Genomic DNA, 17,532 nt, shown 5'->3' on the forward strand with positions numbered 1-17,532 from the left:
ACGCGTAATCTCCAACCGCGCCGGTAGCGGTCCTGTTTGTCGCAAAGTTGTTGCCTTGAGGCCGTAGTTCGCGAATACCTAGGCATACCTCACCCGCCCCGCCGCTCCGCGACACACATCCTCCGCAATGGCGACCATCAACACCCCCGTGAGCCTGCCCGAGGTGACGGAGCAGGCCGGAAACTACACATACAATGCGCACATTCCCTTGGCAAATTGGCTGCGCACAGCCAGTACCATGCAGAAAGAGGTGTGTTTACTTGCCATGCCTGAGATGCGCATGCTCACTCCCGCCAGGCCCAAGTTTATGAAGCAGAGGGCAACGACGCGCAGACATACCTCCTCCTATACCGTCATGCCGACCTCGTCCTCCAGAAGCTACAGGGCCATCCTGACAGAAACAAGCCCGAGAACCGAAAAGCGCTCAATGCTGCAACAGCAGCCGTCAGTCGCGACCTGAAGAAGCTCGAGGAAATCGCGCCGCGCATCAAGAAGAGGCATGAAGAATACGAAGAGAGGAGGCGGAGACAGAAGGAAAGTCTGAGATCGTTGGAAGGGCAGGGCGTGGGTGCTCTTCCGCAGGAGCTGGACGGTTTGGCGATTCAAGATCGGGGGCCCAAGAGACGGTCGTTCGATTCGCGGCCCACGATCGATGCGCGCTCTCTGGAAAACCAGTCGCTTGCTGCGAGACTCGCGCAGAGAGAAGTGCGGAGGAGAGACACTGTCAGAAGAGGTGTGCGGCAGCATGGCGTCTCGGAGGAGGAAGAGCATGCGCGCCGCAGTGGAGGCACCTGGGACAGCTGGCAGCAAGGGCCCGACGGAGACGATATCTCAAACCAACTGCAAGAAGTTGCCAGACTCCAGCAAAATGGCCACAGAGCATCATACTCTTCGGTAAGCTTCATGCGACAGTTATCTGGCTTCTTTACTGACAAGCCCAGCGTCCCACGTCTCAATCCGCTTCCCCATACCAATACCCTACCGTACCATACAAGACTGCCCAAGAAAGATGGTCAGACTCCCAGTCACGCGACACGGCACCTGCGCGACCTCCAAAAGAGCAGATATACAGGGCCTCTGGCACACCCGCAGCCCCACCGCCGTTGCCGCCCAAGTCCCCAGCTTCTACGTACGATGCGCGATACGATCATTCACGACCTCCTCCTGTCCCAGGCAAGATCTCGGAAAGCGCGCCACCTTTGCCAAGCAAGATACCCGATCAGAGGCCATTGACTCCCTCCACCGAGCTCGACGAATTCACATTCAAGCCTTCGGCCTTCCTGGAGAATGGCGATCCCCTCCGTCCCGTCTTCCTCCCATCACAACTGCGCAATCAATTCCTTTCTGTTGCTTCGTCCAACACGCGTCTCAATCTTGAAACATGCGGTATGCTGGGCGGAATACTAAAGTCCAACGCCCTTTTCATTACGCGGCTCATCATTCCCGAACAAACCAGCACGAGCGACACATGCGAAACATTGAACGAAGAAGAGCTATTCGATTACTGTGACAAAGAAGAGTTAATGGTCCTCGGTTGGATTCACACTCATCCGACGCAGACCTGTTTTATGAGCAGCAGAGACTTGCACACCCATGTCGGATACCAGGTCATGATGCCAGAAAGCATCGCCATCGTTTGCGCTCCAACAAAGCAACCTAGGTATGCCATCTAACTTCCCCTTGATTTCGTTTGAGACACTGACAGTGATACAGCTGGGGTTGTTTCCGCCTTACTGACCCCCCAGGCAAGCAAGCCATTTTGAACTGCAGTCGACCTGGCATATTCCATCCTCACGACGTCGATAACATCTACACCGAAGCGCTCAAGCCAGGCCATGTGGTCGAGCTGACCGACGCGCCCCTGGAAATCGTGGACATGAGGCCCAAGAAGAACTTTTAAGCCATCCTAATATTGTAAACATGATATGAGTGCACGAGCAATACCCATCATATGCAGGTCATCGACATGAAGGAACATGTCCATTGCATAGCGAGGAGTTTGGAGCATTTCGAGAGTACATACTGCTCACCGTGTTCTACGGAGTAGCTTACGGAGCATACAGTCGTGTATCTTTGTCGATCGATAAGTAAACGCACATATAGAGGTAGCTTAGGTGTGTCCTGTAGATTTCACACATTCATCGATGCCGCCTCCTTTCCGGTCTGATGAGGCGCTGTATACCTCCTCCATTCCCTCCAAACGCTAGTGGCCTGAGCTGTAATCTTGGTATCGCGCGCAAGTCAAGTCATCGTCCGATTGTATAAGAACGACTCGATGTCACTCTACATCGATCGCTGGTACTTTCGATCGCAAGTACGTCGATATACATGTATTGTGCTGATCCTCCCAGTATTCATAATTTATACAAAGAAGCAAGATGCAACAACGCACCGGCAAGTCCCGCTCGTTTTCCGATCAACACGAGAAAATGCAACGTAAAATTTCCCCAACCCACGTGGGAAAAGGAAAACCTGTTCACGCCTTACCAGCAGTTCGGGAATGACCCCAATCTAAACCCACGCACGACCGAGCCCAACCCAACCACCTTCTCCACTAACGCGATACCCCCATCGCGAACAACAAACATTTCCACGATCGTCGACGTCATCGTATACAACATATCGAACACACCACCACACTTACCCCTTACAGCGGCTATACATCGGATAAGGAACCGTGCCGATACCCGAAAGCCCCCTCAACCGATAACACAGCAGCCCGAAACATTTCGGGAGATCGACAAATCGACAATTGGCATGTCTGTCTAGTCCGTTCTGTTCGTTGTGCATATGTGCATATGCCATATTGCCGAATGCGGACCTGAGAGTGCAGGTGGTGCTTCGAAACCTGTTTCGCTACTGTAATCATGGACAAAGTCAGGCAAGACACTCGATGCGAATGCCGTATCAGTAGCCCGTACGAGGCTAGTTAATTGTCACCACGACTATCGTGGTTTGGTAGCGTGACTACTGTATTAGAAGTACTGCGTGTGCGGATGGTCGGGTGTTAAGGCGTTCCATTGGTTTAGGGGATTCGGGTCGAGTGTAAGGTGGCCAAGGCAGGTTTCTTGTCGTTGTTCGTTCTAGATTGGGGAACGTTGGGTCCGAAGTCGTGATTTCGGCTTGAGCCGAAGGGTTTGCGGCTAAGGGGTTGTGGATGGGACTTAGTAAGAGTGACTGTGAGCCATGTCGTGCATGCAGGCGGGTACTGTGGGTATTTGATAAGCATATTCTTCTAGAATATCCCTCGGGCACCCAGATACATCTGGTTGGTGTCGGGCTTGAAGCTGCTGGTCCATCACGAAGCTCTGCCAAGATACAACAGCCAGCCACTATAATTTCAGTAACCACACGACATACACCAAGAGCGGTTCCTCGTGCCCGGCATTGAGATCGGCAAGCCCCAGAGAGGGCGGAATATGCTTTCGGTATGTCTAAGCTAGCCGCATGGCTTTGCTTCTTCTACGTTGTACTGGGCTAGTCACCGGAGCTTAGATGTTTTAGCACATGTTGGGCGTGTATCGAAAAGGGAGAAAAGAAAAACTTCGCACCTTTGCCGTGATCGAGCAGAGAAAGTCTGTCGAGCCCGACATTAGGTGCCGCTGTCTGCTATCTGCTATCGTCGGCGGGATGATGACAATGGCTGGTATCGACGCGTATGTCTTATTCCGAGTCCGATACCTACGCGGGTCTAGTCGGCATTGGAGTCCAAAAGTCAGCTGCATGCATCGCATCCAGTCGCCGTATCAGCAATGTGCCGACCACCGCAGTATCGTCAGAGGACAGCTCGTAATTGCCGAGGGACGTTTCGAAACATGTGGAAGTGAGGTGAGAGATCGACTGGATATGTTCGCGCAACCTCATGTCATCGTACGACTGGGGTGATGATTACCAGATTCGCGGTACCGAAAAGGCTCGCGCGCGGCGGGGAAAGGGAGGCTGCACAGCTACACCACTTTGAGCGGTTCGGCCAAGCCCTTCTCCACATTTCTGATTGGTGGCTCATCGCACATACTGGCCCAGATTCTGTCAAGAGGCTCTCTTTGACCATGGGATTGATGATGATCACCAGCAACGTTTTCGCCGTTGTCTACATACGGAGGAAAATGGCGATCAAGTCAACTTTACCTGCGCTACTCAAAGGACTGTCCATCGGTACTGTACCCCGCAACTGCTGTGGTCCTGATCCGGGTGTGTAAGCGCACGTCGCATGCGGGTACAGATGAGTACATGCTGACAACGTGGTTGAGAGACGACGCGGGAACGGTGGGGACCTGGTGGGATGCGGAGAACGCTCCAGGATATTCAACAGGATCGGGCACTGCAGTTTGACGTCAAAAGTCGCATACTTCAGATAACCGTCGTCCCGAATTTCAATGTGGAGACGGGGTGGTATTTACGATGGTTGTATGTTCAGTAAATGCCGTGATGCTTTGAAGAGTTTAATTCGCATCGAGGTATCACCTGCAGCCACAGTGCACTAAACCGATAGAGTTTGCTTCCCATGCTTCACTTCGATACGTTCGAACAATATGGGAAAGGACCAAGTGCCATGTTACCTGGGCGTGTTCCATTGCACTGTCTGCTCCACACTTTGTGGCGTACGTATAGCCCTAGTCGCCTTCGGGAATATGAGGTTTCGATAACCTTTTTCGCTGGGGTAAAGGAACACGGATAAGCGGCAGAAGAGCCTTTATCTCTCACCGGACCCGGAGCTAGATGTTAGGCGGCCGCGCAAGCAACGTTGTGTGACGTCGTGTTGTGGAGCAGTGGCTGGAGGTCTGGACAGCTCGATCTTCAGACGGGAACGTCCGAGTCATGGTTACTAGAGGTGATTGATGAAAACAGTGGAGTGTTGAAGACTGATTGCTAAACTAGAGTTGACGCAGACGTACAGGTGATGCGTGGGTTGATGTTGAGACTTTGGTGACTTTACAAATAGGCACAGTGGCGAAGTGGAGGAGCGAGTGTCAAACTGATTTCAGCGCGCATACATGATGTGGAGTCCGTGAGGAGACGTTGGAGTATTCGATTCGTAGAAATCGACTGCTGAGTCAACGACTTCAACTTGGTGCTATTTCTTATCCAATGTTGGAGACGGATTCATCGAGATGATGCAATGAAGATCTACGCGTGCCAGCCACGGTATACGATCTTAGTACCGTACTTCTCACCCTTCTTGAGAACCATCATAGACTTGTATTCTGGGACGTTGACGGCGTTTACATAGCGGCTGGGTTCGACGCAGAAGCCAGCGCGGGCGCCTCTGGCGGGAAGATCACCAACGGCAGGTACATCGATGTATTTACCAGTGTAGAACTGGAAGGCCGGTTCCGTCGAGTGGATTTCGAGGTGGATCTTGGTCTCTGGGTGGTAGAAAGACGCAAGCTTCTGCAGGGGCGAAGAACGAGTGTCGATGGGAATGCTGCTGGGGTCTGTGTTGGCCACAAAACAGTCGTCAATATCGGGCTCTTTCTCGCCCAGAGTGAAGGTCTTCTTGGCGCTGACACCGGGGTATTCCTCGATGGGTCCAGTGGGAATACCTCCATCGTCCACGACTTGGTACTTGTTTGTGATAAGGTTGACTTCAGTTCCAGTGATGGTAGGTCCTCCAGACAAGTTGAAGTAGCTACATATACTATCAGTAAGACGTCCATGAAAAGGATGATGGGAAACTAACCTGTGGTTGGTCATGTTGATTGCAGTCTCTTCGACTTCATCACCGATCAGTTCAGCCTCGTATTCGATGTATAGGACCTCCTGTTGAGCGCCATCTACTTCCTCTTTCGCTTGGACATACCACACGCGCACCTCTACAGTACCGGGGTAGCCTTCCTCACCATCCTTGCTGACATATTTGAACAATGTGGCTTCCTTTCCATTACGGTCGACAGTAGTTGGTCCTTCGAATTCTCGCTTTCCCCAGCCAAGGTCGCCGCCATGGAGGGAGTTGGGGCCGTTGTTGACCGCTAGCTGGTATGACTTCCCGTTGAGGTCGTTGATCTTCGCTTTGGATACGCGGTTGGCGATGCGGCCGATAGTCTCACCAAAGAATGGGGCGTTGTGCTGCTTGTACAGCTCTGCAGTCGGAAAGCCCTGGACGATGTTCTTTCCGTTTACAACGAACTTTTGGATGATAGCGCCCAGTGGCAGAAAGGTGAAAGCCTTGGTCGAAGACATGATACGATCGTCAACGTGACTGCTCTATTTTGTGATAGGCTCGCAGATTCAATATTTGGTACGTCTGACCTGCGTCGATCTCATTAGTTGTGTTGTTTAAACGCTATAACGGGTGCCACTATTGCTGCACTTTGGTGAGGTCTGATGTGGTGTGATGAGGGGTAATGCGTGAGAGCGGGGCAGCTACAGGAGCGCACTCACCTCAGCGAGTGGTAGCTTGCGTTCAGTGTTTTGTTTGTTTTGGAAACAGGTGACCGATTTTCCTCGATGGTCGCTTGGATGTTTGAGCTGTTGACTGCGAGAGATGAGTGCGCGCGATTGACCTTACATAGAGTACGTATGCGGTGATTGATTAGCCTAATGAGGATGTGGAGCACTCTTGGACATCCTTTCTGCCGTCGTCACCACGTGAAGTACGGCTGAAGTGTTCGCTCGCGAGTACCAAACGACCCGTCGGACGGCATGCCGTATACGGTCATGGTTCGCCTGTGCCCATGGAGCTGTGGCAGTGCGGATGAATGTGATGGGGGCGTGGGGCGAAGGCTGCGATTAGTAATCGAGGGGCAGGGCGCGCACACTGGATTCCGCGAGCATTGAGAACAACATCTTCGACTATGATACAGTTGAGATTTACAGTAACGCCATCACTCGATCGCCTTGCCGGTCGGTACTTCCGACCTGAGGCCCTATTCGAATTTGCCGATCCGCGGAGCGTTGTCGCAACTATGCTTTGCGCGATATTTCACGTCATCGTGAACCGTCGAACTTTCGACGCAGAAGATAAGGAAAAGTCGCCAGAAAATCACCAAATGCCGGCCGACTAACGCCGATTGCCATGACCGAAACGAACGCCGTATAGGATTGGAAAGTATCCCAGAACGCTTGAACGCTAAACGAAGAGACGGAGAAGAACGGAGTTAAGTCCGGGCCAATCATGCGCCAACAGGATTTTGTATGAAACTGCTGAAATCCAGGTCACTGTGGATGTTCCAGTCTGGCATCATCGGATCGCTTTGGCTCATTGATAGGGGATCTACCATCATGTTCTGGTCGTATGCGCTGAAGTTGTCGAACCCGTACATGGGCTTGCTGAAGTCTACGGGATCGTCCATCATAATGGAGTCGTTCATCCATGGTGCCCGTGATAGACTGGAAGGATCCATGGCGCTGTTCATGTATGTTGCTGGTGCTGGTGCCATTTGGGCTTCTTGCTTGATTGGCGGCGACACTACCTGGGACTGTCGAGGGAATGGGCTGTTCATCGGCGGTGTTGGTGGCGCGTTGTGTCGCGCAAAAGGACTGTCGAAAGCGAAAGATTTGGTGGTCGGGGTACCATTATACGATGAGTTTGGTGAAACGTGGCCATGGTCAGAGTCTGAGCTAACGGATGCCCGTCGTCGGGTGTATGGAGCGCCTCCTTCAACCAGTCTTTGTTGCATGCGGCTGCAATCTTCTTCAAAACCCTCATAGTGGCTCTTGTCGTCTCCAGGTGATTGCAAAAGATCAAGACGTTCCAGGATGTCGTGTGTCAAAGGATGGCCGCCCGAGGATTCTTGCAACGGCTGTCCTGGCCAACTCTCGCCTCGTTGCAGGCGACTGTACAGTTCTCTAAGACCGGCTACCAATTGGGTTTGTTGCTGTTCGAGCATCTCAACATATCTGCAACAGTCAGATCAAAACTCATTGCGAGGGTGAATGGTAACATACCCTTTCGGGTATACTTTGTCTTGAGACTTCTTCCTCTCGCCGAACACGCAGATAGCGTTGTCGGCTTTGCATCGAGTGCAAGGGCTTGATCCGTCGCACTGCCATGGTTAGGAAAACATCCAGGCACAAATGAGGTCGTACATACTTTTGACTTCTTCAATCGGCATCGATCGCAAGCCTTGCATACTCGCTTCCTGATGTTGTCTTGGGCTTCCATCGAGTCTGACCTATGAGGGGACATGTCGATTGGTATGGTACAAAGTGGAGCAAAGGTGTGTTGGTGAGAATGGTGTGGCTGAGTTGGGTTACAAGTCAATGTGGTGGTCGATGAGATATCTGGTTGACAGAGTAGGGTATCTAAGGGCACTTTTATCGAGAGGTGGAAGTGGAAATTAAGGCCTAAATAAGGTCGTAGCCCTCTGTGGGTAGCAAAGCATTATATCTTTTCACGTCAGCGAACAGTCAAGGCGGACGTTCGGCGTTAACCTTGTGCCCTGGGTGCAAAAGCCCTGTAATGGAACTGTAATTATGAAATACGCCGGCGCTGGGCAGCTAAGCACCCCTGTCTCCTTACACATCATCAATCGGCGCACGTACGTTGGATTACATTAGTCGATGTGCAGGGATTCTTGGCCTGTTGCAGGGCGCCAACCTTACAAGGACTGGGCTCAGTTGGCGGACGACACGAGAAAGCGAGGGCGCGGAGTCGGCCAACCAGCGGACCGTGACCGTGGCCCACGAAACTTGCTATGGAAGAAAATCCGCACCTGTGGCAGCAGAACAGGTGACGTGAATTCGGCGAATACGCGGGCGTAAAGTACGCTCGAAAATCTCTCCAGATCGCTGTTCGCTGTCCTCGGCTACCGGCAACACGACATCCACGACCAAAAACATGCGGACAAACACGCTGCCCGAGTTGCCCTGAAGGCGCGACTCCCACTCATTGGATGCTATCCAGAAGTCGTCATCAAGGTCGACCATGTGGCTCACCATGTGCGCGGTCTCCCATCAGTCCACCGGTCATCATTATGCTTTATCACTAATGGTGTTATTTCGACCGCTCGTCTATGAAGTATCATGTACAGGCTCAGGCCTCGGCCGAAGAAAAGCACGACGGGCTGACTGAGCGATCTTCCTCGTGCTTGCTGAAAATTCGCTCTTTCGGACGTTAGAAATTCGCTCGCGGAAGCTCGCAAGTGACCCGTCCGAGCTGAAAGAGGACTGGAGCGCGAGATAAGCTGTACGAAGGTGCGGGTTTCGCGTACGGGCTCACGCAAAGTACCGTCGTTGCCTGACCAGCAGCAGTTGATTAATCGGTGGACAAGGAAAGCACTGCTGGGACCGCGTTCCTTTCTTCAGGAGCTGCATGCTGTTAATGGATACCGTCGCTTGTCAATGTAAGCGCAGCTACTCTCAGCGGTTTGCATCGTTTAGAGTTGCTGACCGCGTCTTGTTCCAGTCACGAACATGAGAATGCCCAATGCAGAATTTCTTTTGTTGATCCTGGCTAGCCACTCCGTTCCTGAGTCTTGGGTAGGCACGATCATCCATGCCTCAGCCACCGCGTACATCGGCCCTGGTTGTTCACTCATCCATACTCATCTTCACTCATCTGCGACTTTGGTAGCCCTTTGCACTCGAGCAACGCTGCATGTGCCACTGGCAAGGCATACAACCACCTTGGGATGGGAGATTTGATGTTCGAAGACCCACACAAAGCGTCGTCAGGTCGGGGGCTGAGGTCATTTTCGTACATTGTTGCGAATGCCGTATTCATCACAAGTTCGATGCGCCTATACGACGCCTACGCTGACAAGGCCTGCCATGTCTTGGCGGACGTGGTTCTGGGGCGCTCATACAATTCACGTGCTGCGACTGTCAGCGCCCGCAAACGTCTAAGCGCCTTCATCGCATGCGTGGAACTATGCGCAAGAGACTGAAGCTATAATTGCGTTCAACGGTTCTCACGAGGTTCGCCCCTTGTATTCAGGGAAACCGCTGACGCTTGAACGTGTATATACGCCTCAGCACCCACTCTGTCCTCCCGGAGCCCATAGCTCGTTAGCGGTAACGGCACGTCTACTGTCCATCTCAATAGTGAGCGGCTTCGGCGAGTTATCTCGCCTTGCTGAATGGCTTACGAACTGACCAGTGCGGAGTTGGCAAGAGCGATCATGTAAGCCCATGATCTTGTTTGTAAATTCGGCGGTTCTCGAACACCTCAGGGTTCTTGTCGATCAACCCCGCTGTCATTAGGCCTTTGCTGGAATGGAAGCTTCCTAGCTTTTTCCAAGTCGCAGAGAACGTCACTCACGGAGGAGCGTGTGTCAAAGCTGTATCATTACAGGAATGAAAGTAATCAGGTCCAAAGTTCAGCAGCTGTACGGCCTTCTTTCTGAAGTCGATAACAGCGGTCTTCCTTGTCGCGTTGGGCGAAGAGCACCTATTCTGCCCAACCCTATCTTGGTAAAGTTTCATGGTTGTTGTGGGAATCGCGATGCACATCTCCCCATTATCGCTACCTAGGTACCTACGAGATGATGCTCCGTTATCTTCACATCGTCAGGAGTCTGCGTGCGCTTACATGGGCCACGCATGAATTCCAGTGAGACCATCCGCACTCCGTCCACGATGATTGGCAAGATCGACAGGCTCTGGCTTACATAACTTGATGAGATGGCCCTGTTCATATTGGTCACGACAGGGATGTAGCATCAAGACCTCGTCGACCCAGCCTGCGTCCTATAAGCGGCCTTACTCAAGGCCAAGCCCGACAGTAGCACCTGCACTGCCAGCCAGCAAGGCATTGTCAATCGCAGGTCTTCAACTGCGCCGCTGATCTATGCAGAACCCAGATAATGCGAGCCGTGTCGAGTTTATTCATTGCATGTTTCAACACCAGGTCGATCACACGATCGTGCCAAAAGGAGCCAAGAGGCAGGTGCGTCTTGGATGGGTTGAGCGCACGTGTCGAGGCACTAGCCACATGTGCCAGCCACAACGCGCGACCGCAGGCCTCGCTTGACGGATCGCACACGAGCCGGGTGCCGAGCGGCCAACGGTCTCACGAAGGAACAGTACTCTGATGGACGCACAACGATCCGTTTTTACCGAGCGACGACTGCAAATTGTAAACTCGTGGTAACCCTCACTAATTCACGGAGACAGATTACTGGTCGGGTGATTCTGGGTCGGGAGACCAAGACTTCCGCCCAGGTGTCGGTTGGGTCAGTCTGAACTCCGCCTCATGATCTCCACAAATCGCTTCCTAAACAACGAGGACTAATGATCACGGGAACCCTACCTGGTCCCGGCGGCATATAGGGGCCTCATTTCGATTCGAGATCTAAGTGTAGAATACTTGCTCATCGAGCCACACGCCGCGCATCCTGGGCATCCCAGGCTTCCAAGCCTCGAAGCAACGTGTACCTCGCAATGAGGAGTCTTCTGGCGCCAAGGATTAGCTGGCGGTGTCCCTTCTCCGCTACTTAGGTAGGGGACGAAAATACTCGGCACCCATCATGCTCGGCAATGCAGTGGCTTCCGGCTTGGAACATCCGAAGCCGAGTCAAACGGTCGTTGTGAACACCGCGCGACCGAGCCTGGCCCTGAAAGCTCTTCGCGGCTAGGGTCCCAAGTCCTTCGTCTTCGCGCTCGCTGTCCAGCGCGAAATGATGTCAACGAACCTGAAAACACAACTTCGTTCACACGGCTAGCTCGCTGCAGCTTCTCAGCCAGCGATAAGCCGATCTTCGCGATAAATTGTGGCTGACGAAAAATGGGCCGGTCTGCCTGTGCGGACAAGCAGCACGTCGAAGCCGAGTTGAGCCTCATAGACGGGAATAGCAATGAGGCGAATCACCAAAGCCGTTCCGTTCCCACTTGGTCCCACTGGAAAATTCAAGGCTGAAAGCTTCGACGCTTGTGTACTACTACGGTCTGCCCACCCACGTCACATCGCAGACAGCCACGTTGTTGAGGTCTCGAACAACGGGTGCTCACTAGGAAACAGTGCTTTGTGGATCTCTAAAGAGCCTGAGGAGGAAGGTTGACGCGAAAGCCGTACACCACCAAAGACCAAGCTGAAGCACTATCGACTAAACCTTCGGCTGGTGGTCGGGCTTTGAGAAACTAATCATGTTCAGACGGTGCTCAGACCCTTCTCATGGCACAATGCATCTCAACGCACTTGACGGCATCAACATACCGACATTGTAGCATGCATCACCCATGAGACAGCATTGCGAATTACTGCAGCTATCACGTCTCGGCAATATCCGCAACGCGAAGGACCTGGTGATCAATGATCGACCCGTTAACAGCATATCCACTGCTGGATGGGGAACCCCAGCTCCAAGCGCCAGCACACTGGTTTCGCCGAGAGCAAAATGCATCTCCACTTGGACCATGACAGCGATGGTCGAGACTTGTTTCATGAGTGCGCGTCTTCATGTCAGCCACCGGCGATAAGTTTTGAGCATCAATTATGACGTTCTTGTGCAACCTTTTCGTCTAGAGTACCGCCATTTCTCCCTTATCAGATTGACTATCACGTAAGTTGTTCTCGCAAAGGTTGTCGGTAGACCTGCCGTGGTAGGCCACGAAGTAGTCACGAAGTAGTCACGATCTGAGAGACCAGCGGGTCCAAAGATGGATATTTCTTTCGATACCAGAATTTGCGATCGTACGAACGTTGTTCGAAATAACTTGCTTTCGGCTTTTCGTACAGGAGCAATCGGCCCTTCCGACGCATTGATATCACTGACCACGATGACCGTCCGCGATCGACGTCCGGGACGGGACAACTGATGTCCTTACGTCCGCAATATTTCCTTCGAAATACCTTTGGATGCCCGCGGTTTCGCATCGAAGTTGCGATCACTCAATCAACTTTGCCTTGTTTCGAAGACACTACTGTCCTGTACAGGTCGCGAGTAGTAGTGCACGGTGTTGCTGATGCGGTTACGCTCACGCGATCGCCAAAACCTGTAGGTCCTCCAGCCTGCCTGGTCAGAAAGAGCTATTGATTGGGAATGGTATGTGGGGGCAAGATACTTCATCTGGGACACGTGCGTCCTCACATGAGGAAGGGACGTGACTCGACTATCTTGATGCTGGTAACGATATGCCCGCTGGATATTGTAACTCCTCTATCCGGCCCTCTAGGTCCAGCATATCGATACGATCATTGTTGCCAGCACACAGCAGATTGTAAAGCGACAAGTTAGCTGCAATGTATCGCCCGGGAAAGCCAAGAGACTGCCTAACGAACAATCCCTATACGACCACCATACGACGGCTATACAGTCGGCTGATCGGCACCCATGTGCTACCCCAGTCCCAGCACAAGATATGCGCGAAAGAGGCGAACAAGAACGGCTGAACAACCTCGCTTAGAGAATTTCGCAACAGTATACAGCTTTCGAGTGCATCACATCGCCTCGTATGCAATTTGTTACAGTAGGCGGCAAATGGAATTTCTGCACAAGCAGGATTTTCGACGACGTCACCGTGTTCTCAAGACAGACCGAAAACGGGCTCGGTTACAGCCGCACTTGGTGTTTTTGGGCAATGACAGCAGGGCTACATTACCCCATTTGTACCCATGTTCGTCCTCCTCAGTGTTGCGAAGCCAAGCAAGAGATGCCCCGCATTGCTCTAAACTCTGAATCGGACACCTTGGCCACGGCGAATCAACGGTCAGTAGTATGGTAAAACGGGTATCGTGGAACATCGGCGTGTGGATGCGGCTGAGTCTTCAAGTTTGCGTCCGTGGAGTCAAATTCCTTGATACCGCGCAATTACAGGGATGAATGGTGTTGGGACGACTCGTTAAGCCGTCGATCATTGGCACAGTCCGATACGTATCGGCCTTGTACCTGACAATTCGGCACGTCATCTCGTCAATCTTCACAGACAGCATGGAAAATCATTACAATGATCGATCTGTAGCTGTTTTGACGCACCACATGCCCAGACATCACCTTTTCGCAGGGGTCGATCATCATTTGCGGTTACCAACACCGCACTCGAGTAATGCGCAATATTACCATCTCCTGCTGATCTGTAGCGAACCTCGGGATCTTCACATCAACGGTACTCGTCAGTCGGCGACGTGCACCGGCGAGGTAATTACAACTGTTTATGCGTCGCATCATTTTTTCAAGAAAACGTCACAGATAAACAAATGAGCTCACCGCTACGGAGACCCCTCTCCCAACCAACAAGGTGGCAGAACGGTACATTCGACTGCGCAGAGGAAAATGCATGATCTCGGACGAAATGTCCGCGCAACTAGTATACCTCCAGTTCATCCCAACGGCCTGGGTCCAACCAAACGCAGTGGGAAGTTTGTTTCTCTGCTGAAGTAAGATGCAAGTCAGGTATGCGGCGTGAATGGCGAATATCCGTCGCGTTATCGCGGCGTTTACGCCGATCGGGGCATTGCAGACGTTGAGCAACGGGGATGAACTTCGCTCGGGTTATGATGCGAGTGCAACTACGCAGTAGGTTGTAATCAGATTCTCATTGCACCGCCCAACCAATAGCCAAACGATAGCGAGCAGCAGGATGAATTCGTCATATTTCGAGTGCTGTTGTACCTTGATCATTATCACGAATTCGTCATCTGCTCGCAAGATGCAATTCTACAGTCCGACAACCGACAATGACTACCATCGCAATATTATGTCGCAACCAAGTCTCTAAGCATCTAGCTTCTCAGACAATCATATCAAACTCCACTTTGATAATTATCACCTCTACCCCGAAAAAGGTAAACGAAAGGCCAAGAAACGCTCAAGTAAGCTTACACCGATGATATACCTTCCACCCGCAGAATAACAAACCAGTCGTCCAACCTAGACTCACGATAAGCGAAGACCGATGACAACTCTCGAGTCCAGGTCCCCTCACTCTTGCAAAAAGTCTCCGGTAGTGTGGCTTGATGATACGTCCCAAGGTGCGACATTTTGTTTCAAGTCGAAGCAGCTGTGTCGAATTGATACATGACGGGGCTGGAGTTGCGAAACAGGACTATTGTGGCTGCTTAGTAGTATGCAGGTAAATACATGAGTTGACAGAGTTAGCTGGCTAGGCAGCTGTAGCTACCTTGGTCAGCTTAAACGACGCGGTGGTCCTTGAGGTTAGGCGACGTGAGGGTATTCGCGAGGGTTTGGTCACGTTTCATGACGGGGTGGAAGTCAATGTACGAGGCAGACAAATACAAGTTCTCTCTTGCAGAAAACCGAGGGGCCAAGATATCACCTGGGCAGACAGACTTCCCGTCTTCACACAGCCTCATCTATCTGTACATCGTGAAGCTGGGGCAAGTACCCAGTCAAAACGCAGAGGGATGACGCCGTCTTCGCTAGAGAAAACAGAGTAAAGACTGCGAAAATCCGGGGTCCTTCGGTGGTCTTGGTACACGGACTGAGTTCGGGGGGCAAACATGTCGTGTTTAGTAAACCCGTTGCCAAAGCTTATATTAAAGTCTAGAACTGCACGGGAAGCGGAGCAACGTCCACGGACTGAGCGCAAATAAGCCCTAAAGGTACGGCCGTAGTGTGTTTCGCGATAAGACGAGCGACAGCAGAAAGATTAGCATGATACCACTAAAGACGCAAGACGGGATCGAGATGAACAGCGAAGAAGGATAGTCTAAATTACCAATAAAGCGCACGTACGATCGCAGACGATGCTGCTTTCGCTGTGCAATGCTTACCGCCGCCGTGACCGAAAACCAAACCAACCCAATCCGAGGGGTATTCGCAACGCTATGCTTTCTGAACTAAAAACAGGACACACAATTAAACTCTATCTACGGCATCCCAGTACACAAACATAAAGCCAACAACCAAGGCCGAAGTAATACCCATCATGATCAAAACAACGTGATAACGGCCACAAACTTCCCCCAACGGAGGACGCGAACCCGGCAACGTGTTGTCGGAAGAATTGCGACGAGGAGAGGGTGGTGGTGGTGGCGGAGCAGTTTGCGCTTCGAGGTCAACAGCGCCATCTTGCTGCTCAATCTCCCCATCTGCACCCACGTTCTCAAGTACACCGCCAGTAATCACCATTGCAGGTTGAGCACCAGGACCTGTAGGAGGTGGAATAGTGTCCGCGAATGTATGATAAGACTGCACGGGTGGACGAAGCGGAGTCCATGGTGTCGCCTTCCTGCGTGGTCGGCGTGAAGGCTTCAGTAAGTGCAGAAACGACTATGTCTTGCCCTTCTCATACTCCATGTCCGCATCCTGAAGCTCGGCTTCCAGCTGTGCGCGTGCCTCTGCATCTGGCGCTGGCGAGCTGGAGGCACCCCGCGAACTCGCCGGTCGGGATGGCAGCAGCGTAAGGCTTTCGTTGGCGGCTTCGCTATTGTGTAACGACTTTTGGCGCTTAAGGGCAGGTTGTTCGCTATCGGACGCGGGCGCAGCGATTGCGAGGCCGAGCTGGTTTGCTTCGTCTGGATGTTCAGAGATCCATCGTTCGCGCCATCGCTCGCGCATCACATCGTATATGAACTGGAACTGTATCTTTGACTGAACCATGCCAGCTCGCTGGTCTCGGAGCATCTCCACAACTCTTAGTACAGGATCCTCGTCCTCTGGTACATCGTCCAAGGCACCCTCGTCAAGCTCCTGCATAAGCCAGTCGAGCGCAATAAAGGTGCCACTGCGACCGATGCCTGCGCTGCAGTGAACGATGCGTGGGTTGGTCGAGTTGTCTGTGTTCTTGGATCGCGAGATGTCCACCAACTTCAGCATGCCAGCGCGATCGTCGCCCTCTGGTACCGAGAAGTCTGGCCAGCCAGCGAAGAGCAGATGCCAGATCTTCCTCGACTCGCTGCCGTCATCCGTGGTCATATCGATCTCCCTCACTTGCGTCCTCGCCTCTTCATCTATTGTGTACGACGCGAGGTGAAGGTTGTGTACGAAGCCGTCTTCGAATTCGTCGTGCTCGTTGATGCGCATGTCCGGACTCGAGGGCGATTGCGGGTAGTAAGGGTAGCATTTCTCTCGGTTCGCTTCGTGGGTCTGGGTCAGCATGACTATGACTGCGGGCGACTGATTCTCCTTCCATATCATGCGCCAGATATGCGACCAGCTGTCGGATTTGGGGCCTTGGGTCGCGATGTACTTGAGCGCCGTCCCAGACTTGGTGGTCTCGAGCAGTATTGGCGAGGCATTGATGTAATCGAAATGGCCCTCTGGTACGTCAAGATGCACTCTGTTGGACTGGTATGGGTCGACGTTGATGTATCGGTTGCGGATGGCGTAGTCTTCCCCAAAGCACCTTGCCCACTTGCCGGGTTCGTCGGGTCCAGTGCCCTGGGCCGTATCCCTTAGGCGCTCCATTTGCGCCATCTCCAAGCGATTCCATTTGGTATTTATGTCCTTGCTCTGCTTCAGGAAAGCGGGATAGGGAACTGCATCTTCGCCGGTTGCTTCGCTTGTGACGGGGGCAGTGGAGATGACGAGACTATTCGTGCTCACAGAGGGAGTGTTGGCGGCCGGGGTGTTGAGGGACGAGGTGGTGATTGATCGCGTGCTGTCCTTGCTACGGGAGCGCTTGGACGAGGTAGGCGAGATGGCATCGCCGGCTTGAGCCATGGCTGGGTCGGTCCTGATGAGGACGCCCTTG

At 52.6% G+C, this 17,532-nt stretch overlaps 4 protein-coding genes across 4 annotated transcripts; 1 reads left to right on the forward strand and 3 right to left on the reverse strand.

Annotated features, from left to right (window-relative positions):
* Positions 1-127: 127 nt before the first annotated feature.
* J4E93_000428 (uncharacterized protein) lies at positions 128-1,900 on the forward strand (the record flags this gene model as incomplete). The annotated part of the gene is made up of 4 exons (XM_049338388.1): positions 128-250; positions 298-894; positions 942-1,660; positions 1,714-1,900. 4 exons carry the CDS (start codon positions 128-130, stop codon positions 1,898-1,900), a joined length of 1,626 nt encoding a protein of 541 aa, XP_049204273.1.
* A 3,227-nt stretch (positions 1,901-5,127) lies between these two features.
* Positions 5,128-6,180, reverse strand: J4E93_000429 (uncharacterized protein; the record flags this gene model as incomplete). Its single annotated transcript, XM_049338389.1, has 2 exons — positions 5,128-5,629; positions 5,681-6,180. 2 exons carry the CDS (start codon positions 6,178-6,180, stop codon positions 5,128-5,130), a joined length of 1,002 nt encoding a protein of 333 aa, XP_049204274.1.
* Positions 6,181-7,112: 932 nt separating this feature from the next.
* On the reverse strand, positions 7,113-8,128 carry J4E93_000430 (uncharacterized protein; the record flags this gene model as incomplete). The annotated part of the gene is made up of 3 exons (XM_049338390.1): positions 7,113-7,839; positions 7,888-7,985; positions 8,033-8,128. 3 exons carry the CDS (start codon positions 8,126-8,128, stop codon positions 7,113-7,115), a joined length of 921 nt encoding a protein of 306 aa, XP_049204275.1.
* A 7,981-nt stretch (positions 8,129-16,109) lies between these two features.
* J4E93_000431 (uncharacterized protein) lies at positions 16,110-17,501 on the reverse strand (the record flags this gene model as incomplete). The annotated part of the gene is made up of 1 exon (XM_049338391.1): positions 16,110-17,501. The coding sequence occupies one exon, from the start codon at positions 17,499-17,501 to the stop codon at positions 16,110-16,112; it is 1,392 nt and encodes a 463-aa protein (XP_049204276.1).
* Positions 17,502-17,532: the final 31 nt, after the last annotated feature.

Source organism: Alternaria ventricosa, assembly GCF_023758065.1.
Source record: "Alternaria ventricosa strain BMP 2768 chromosome Unknown scaffold_1, whole genome shotgun sequence".
Lineage (NCBI taxonomy): Eukaryota > Fungi > Ascomycota > Dothideomycetes > Pleosporales > Pleosporaceae > Alternaria > Alternaria ventricosa.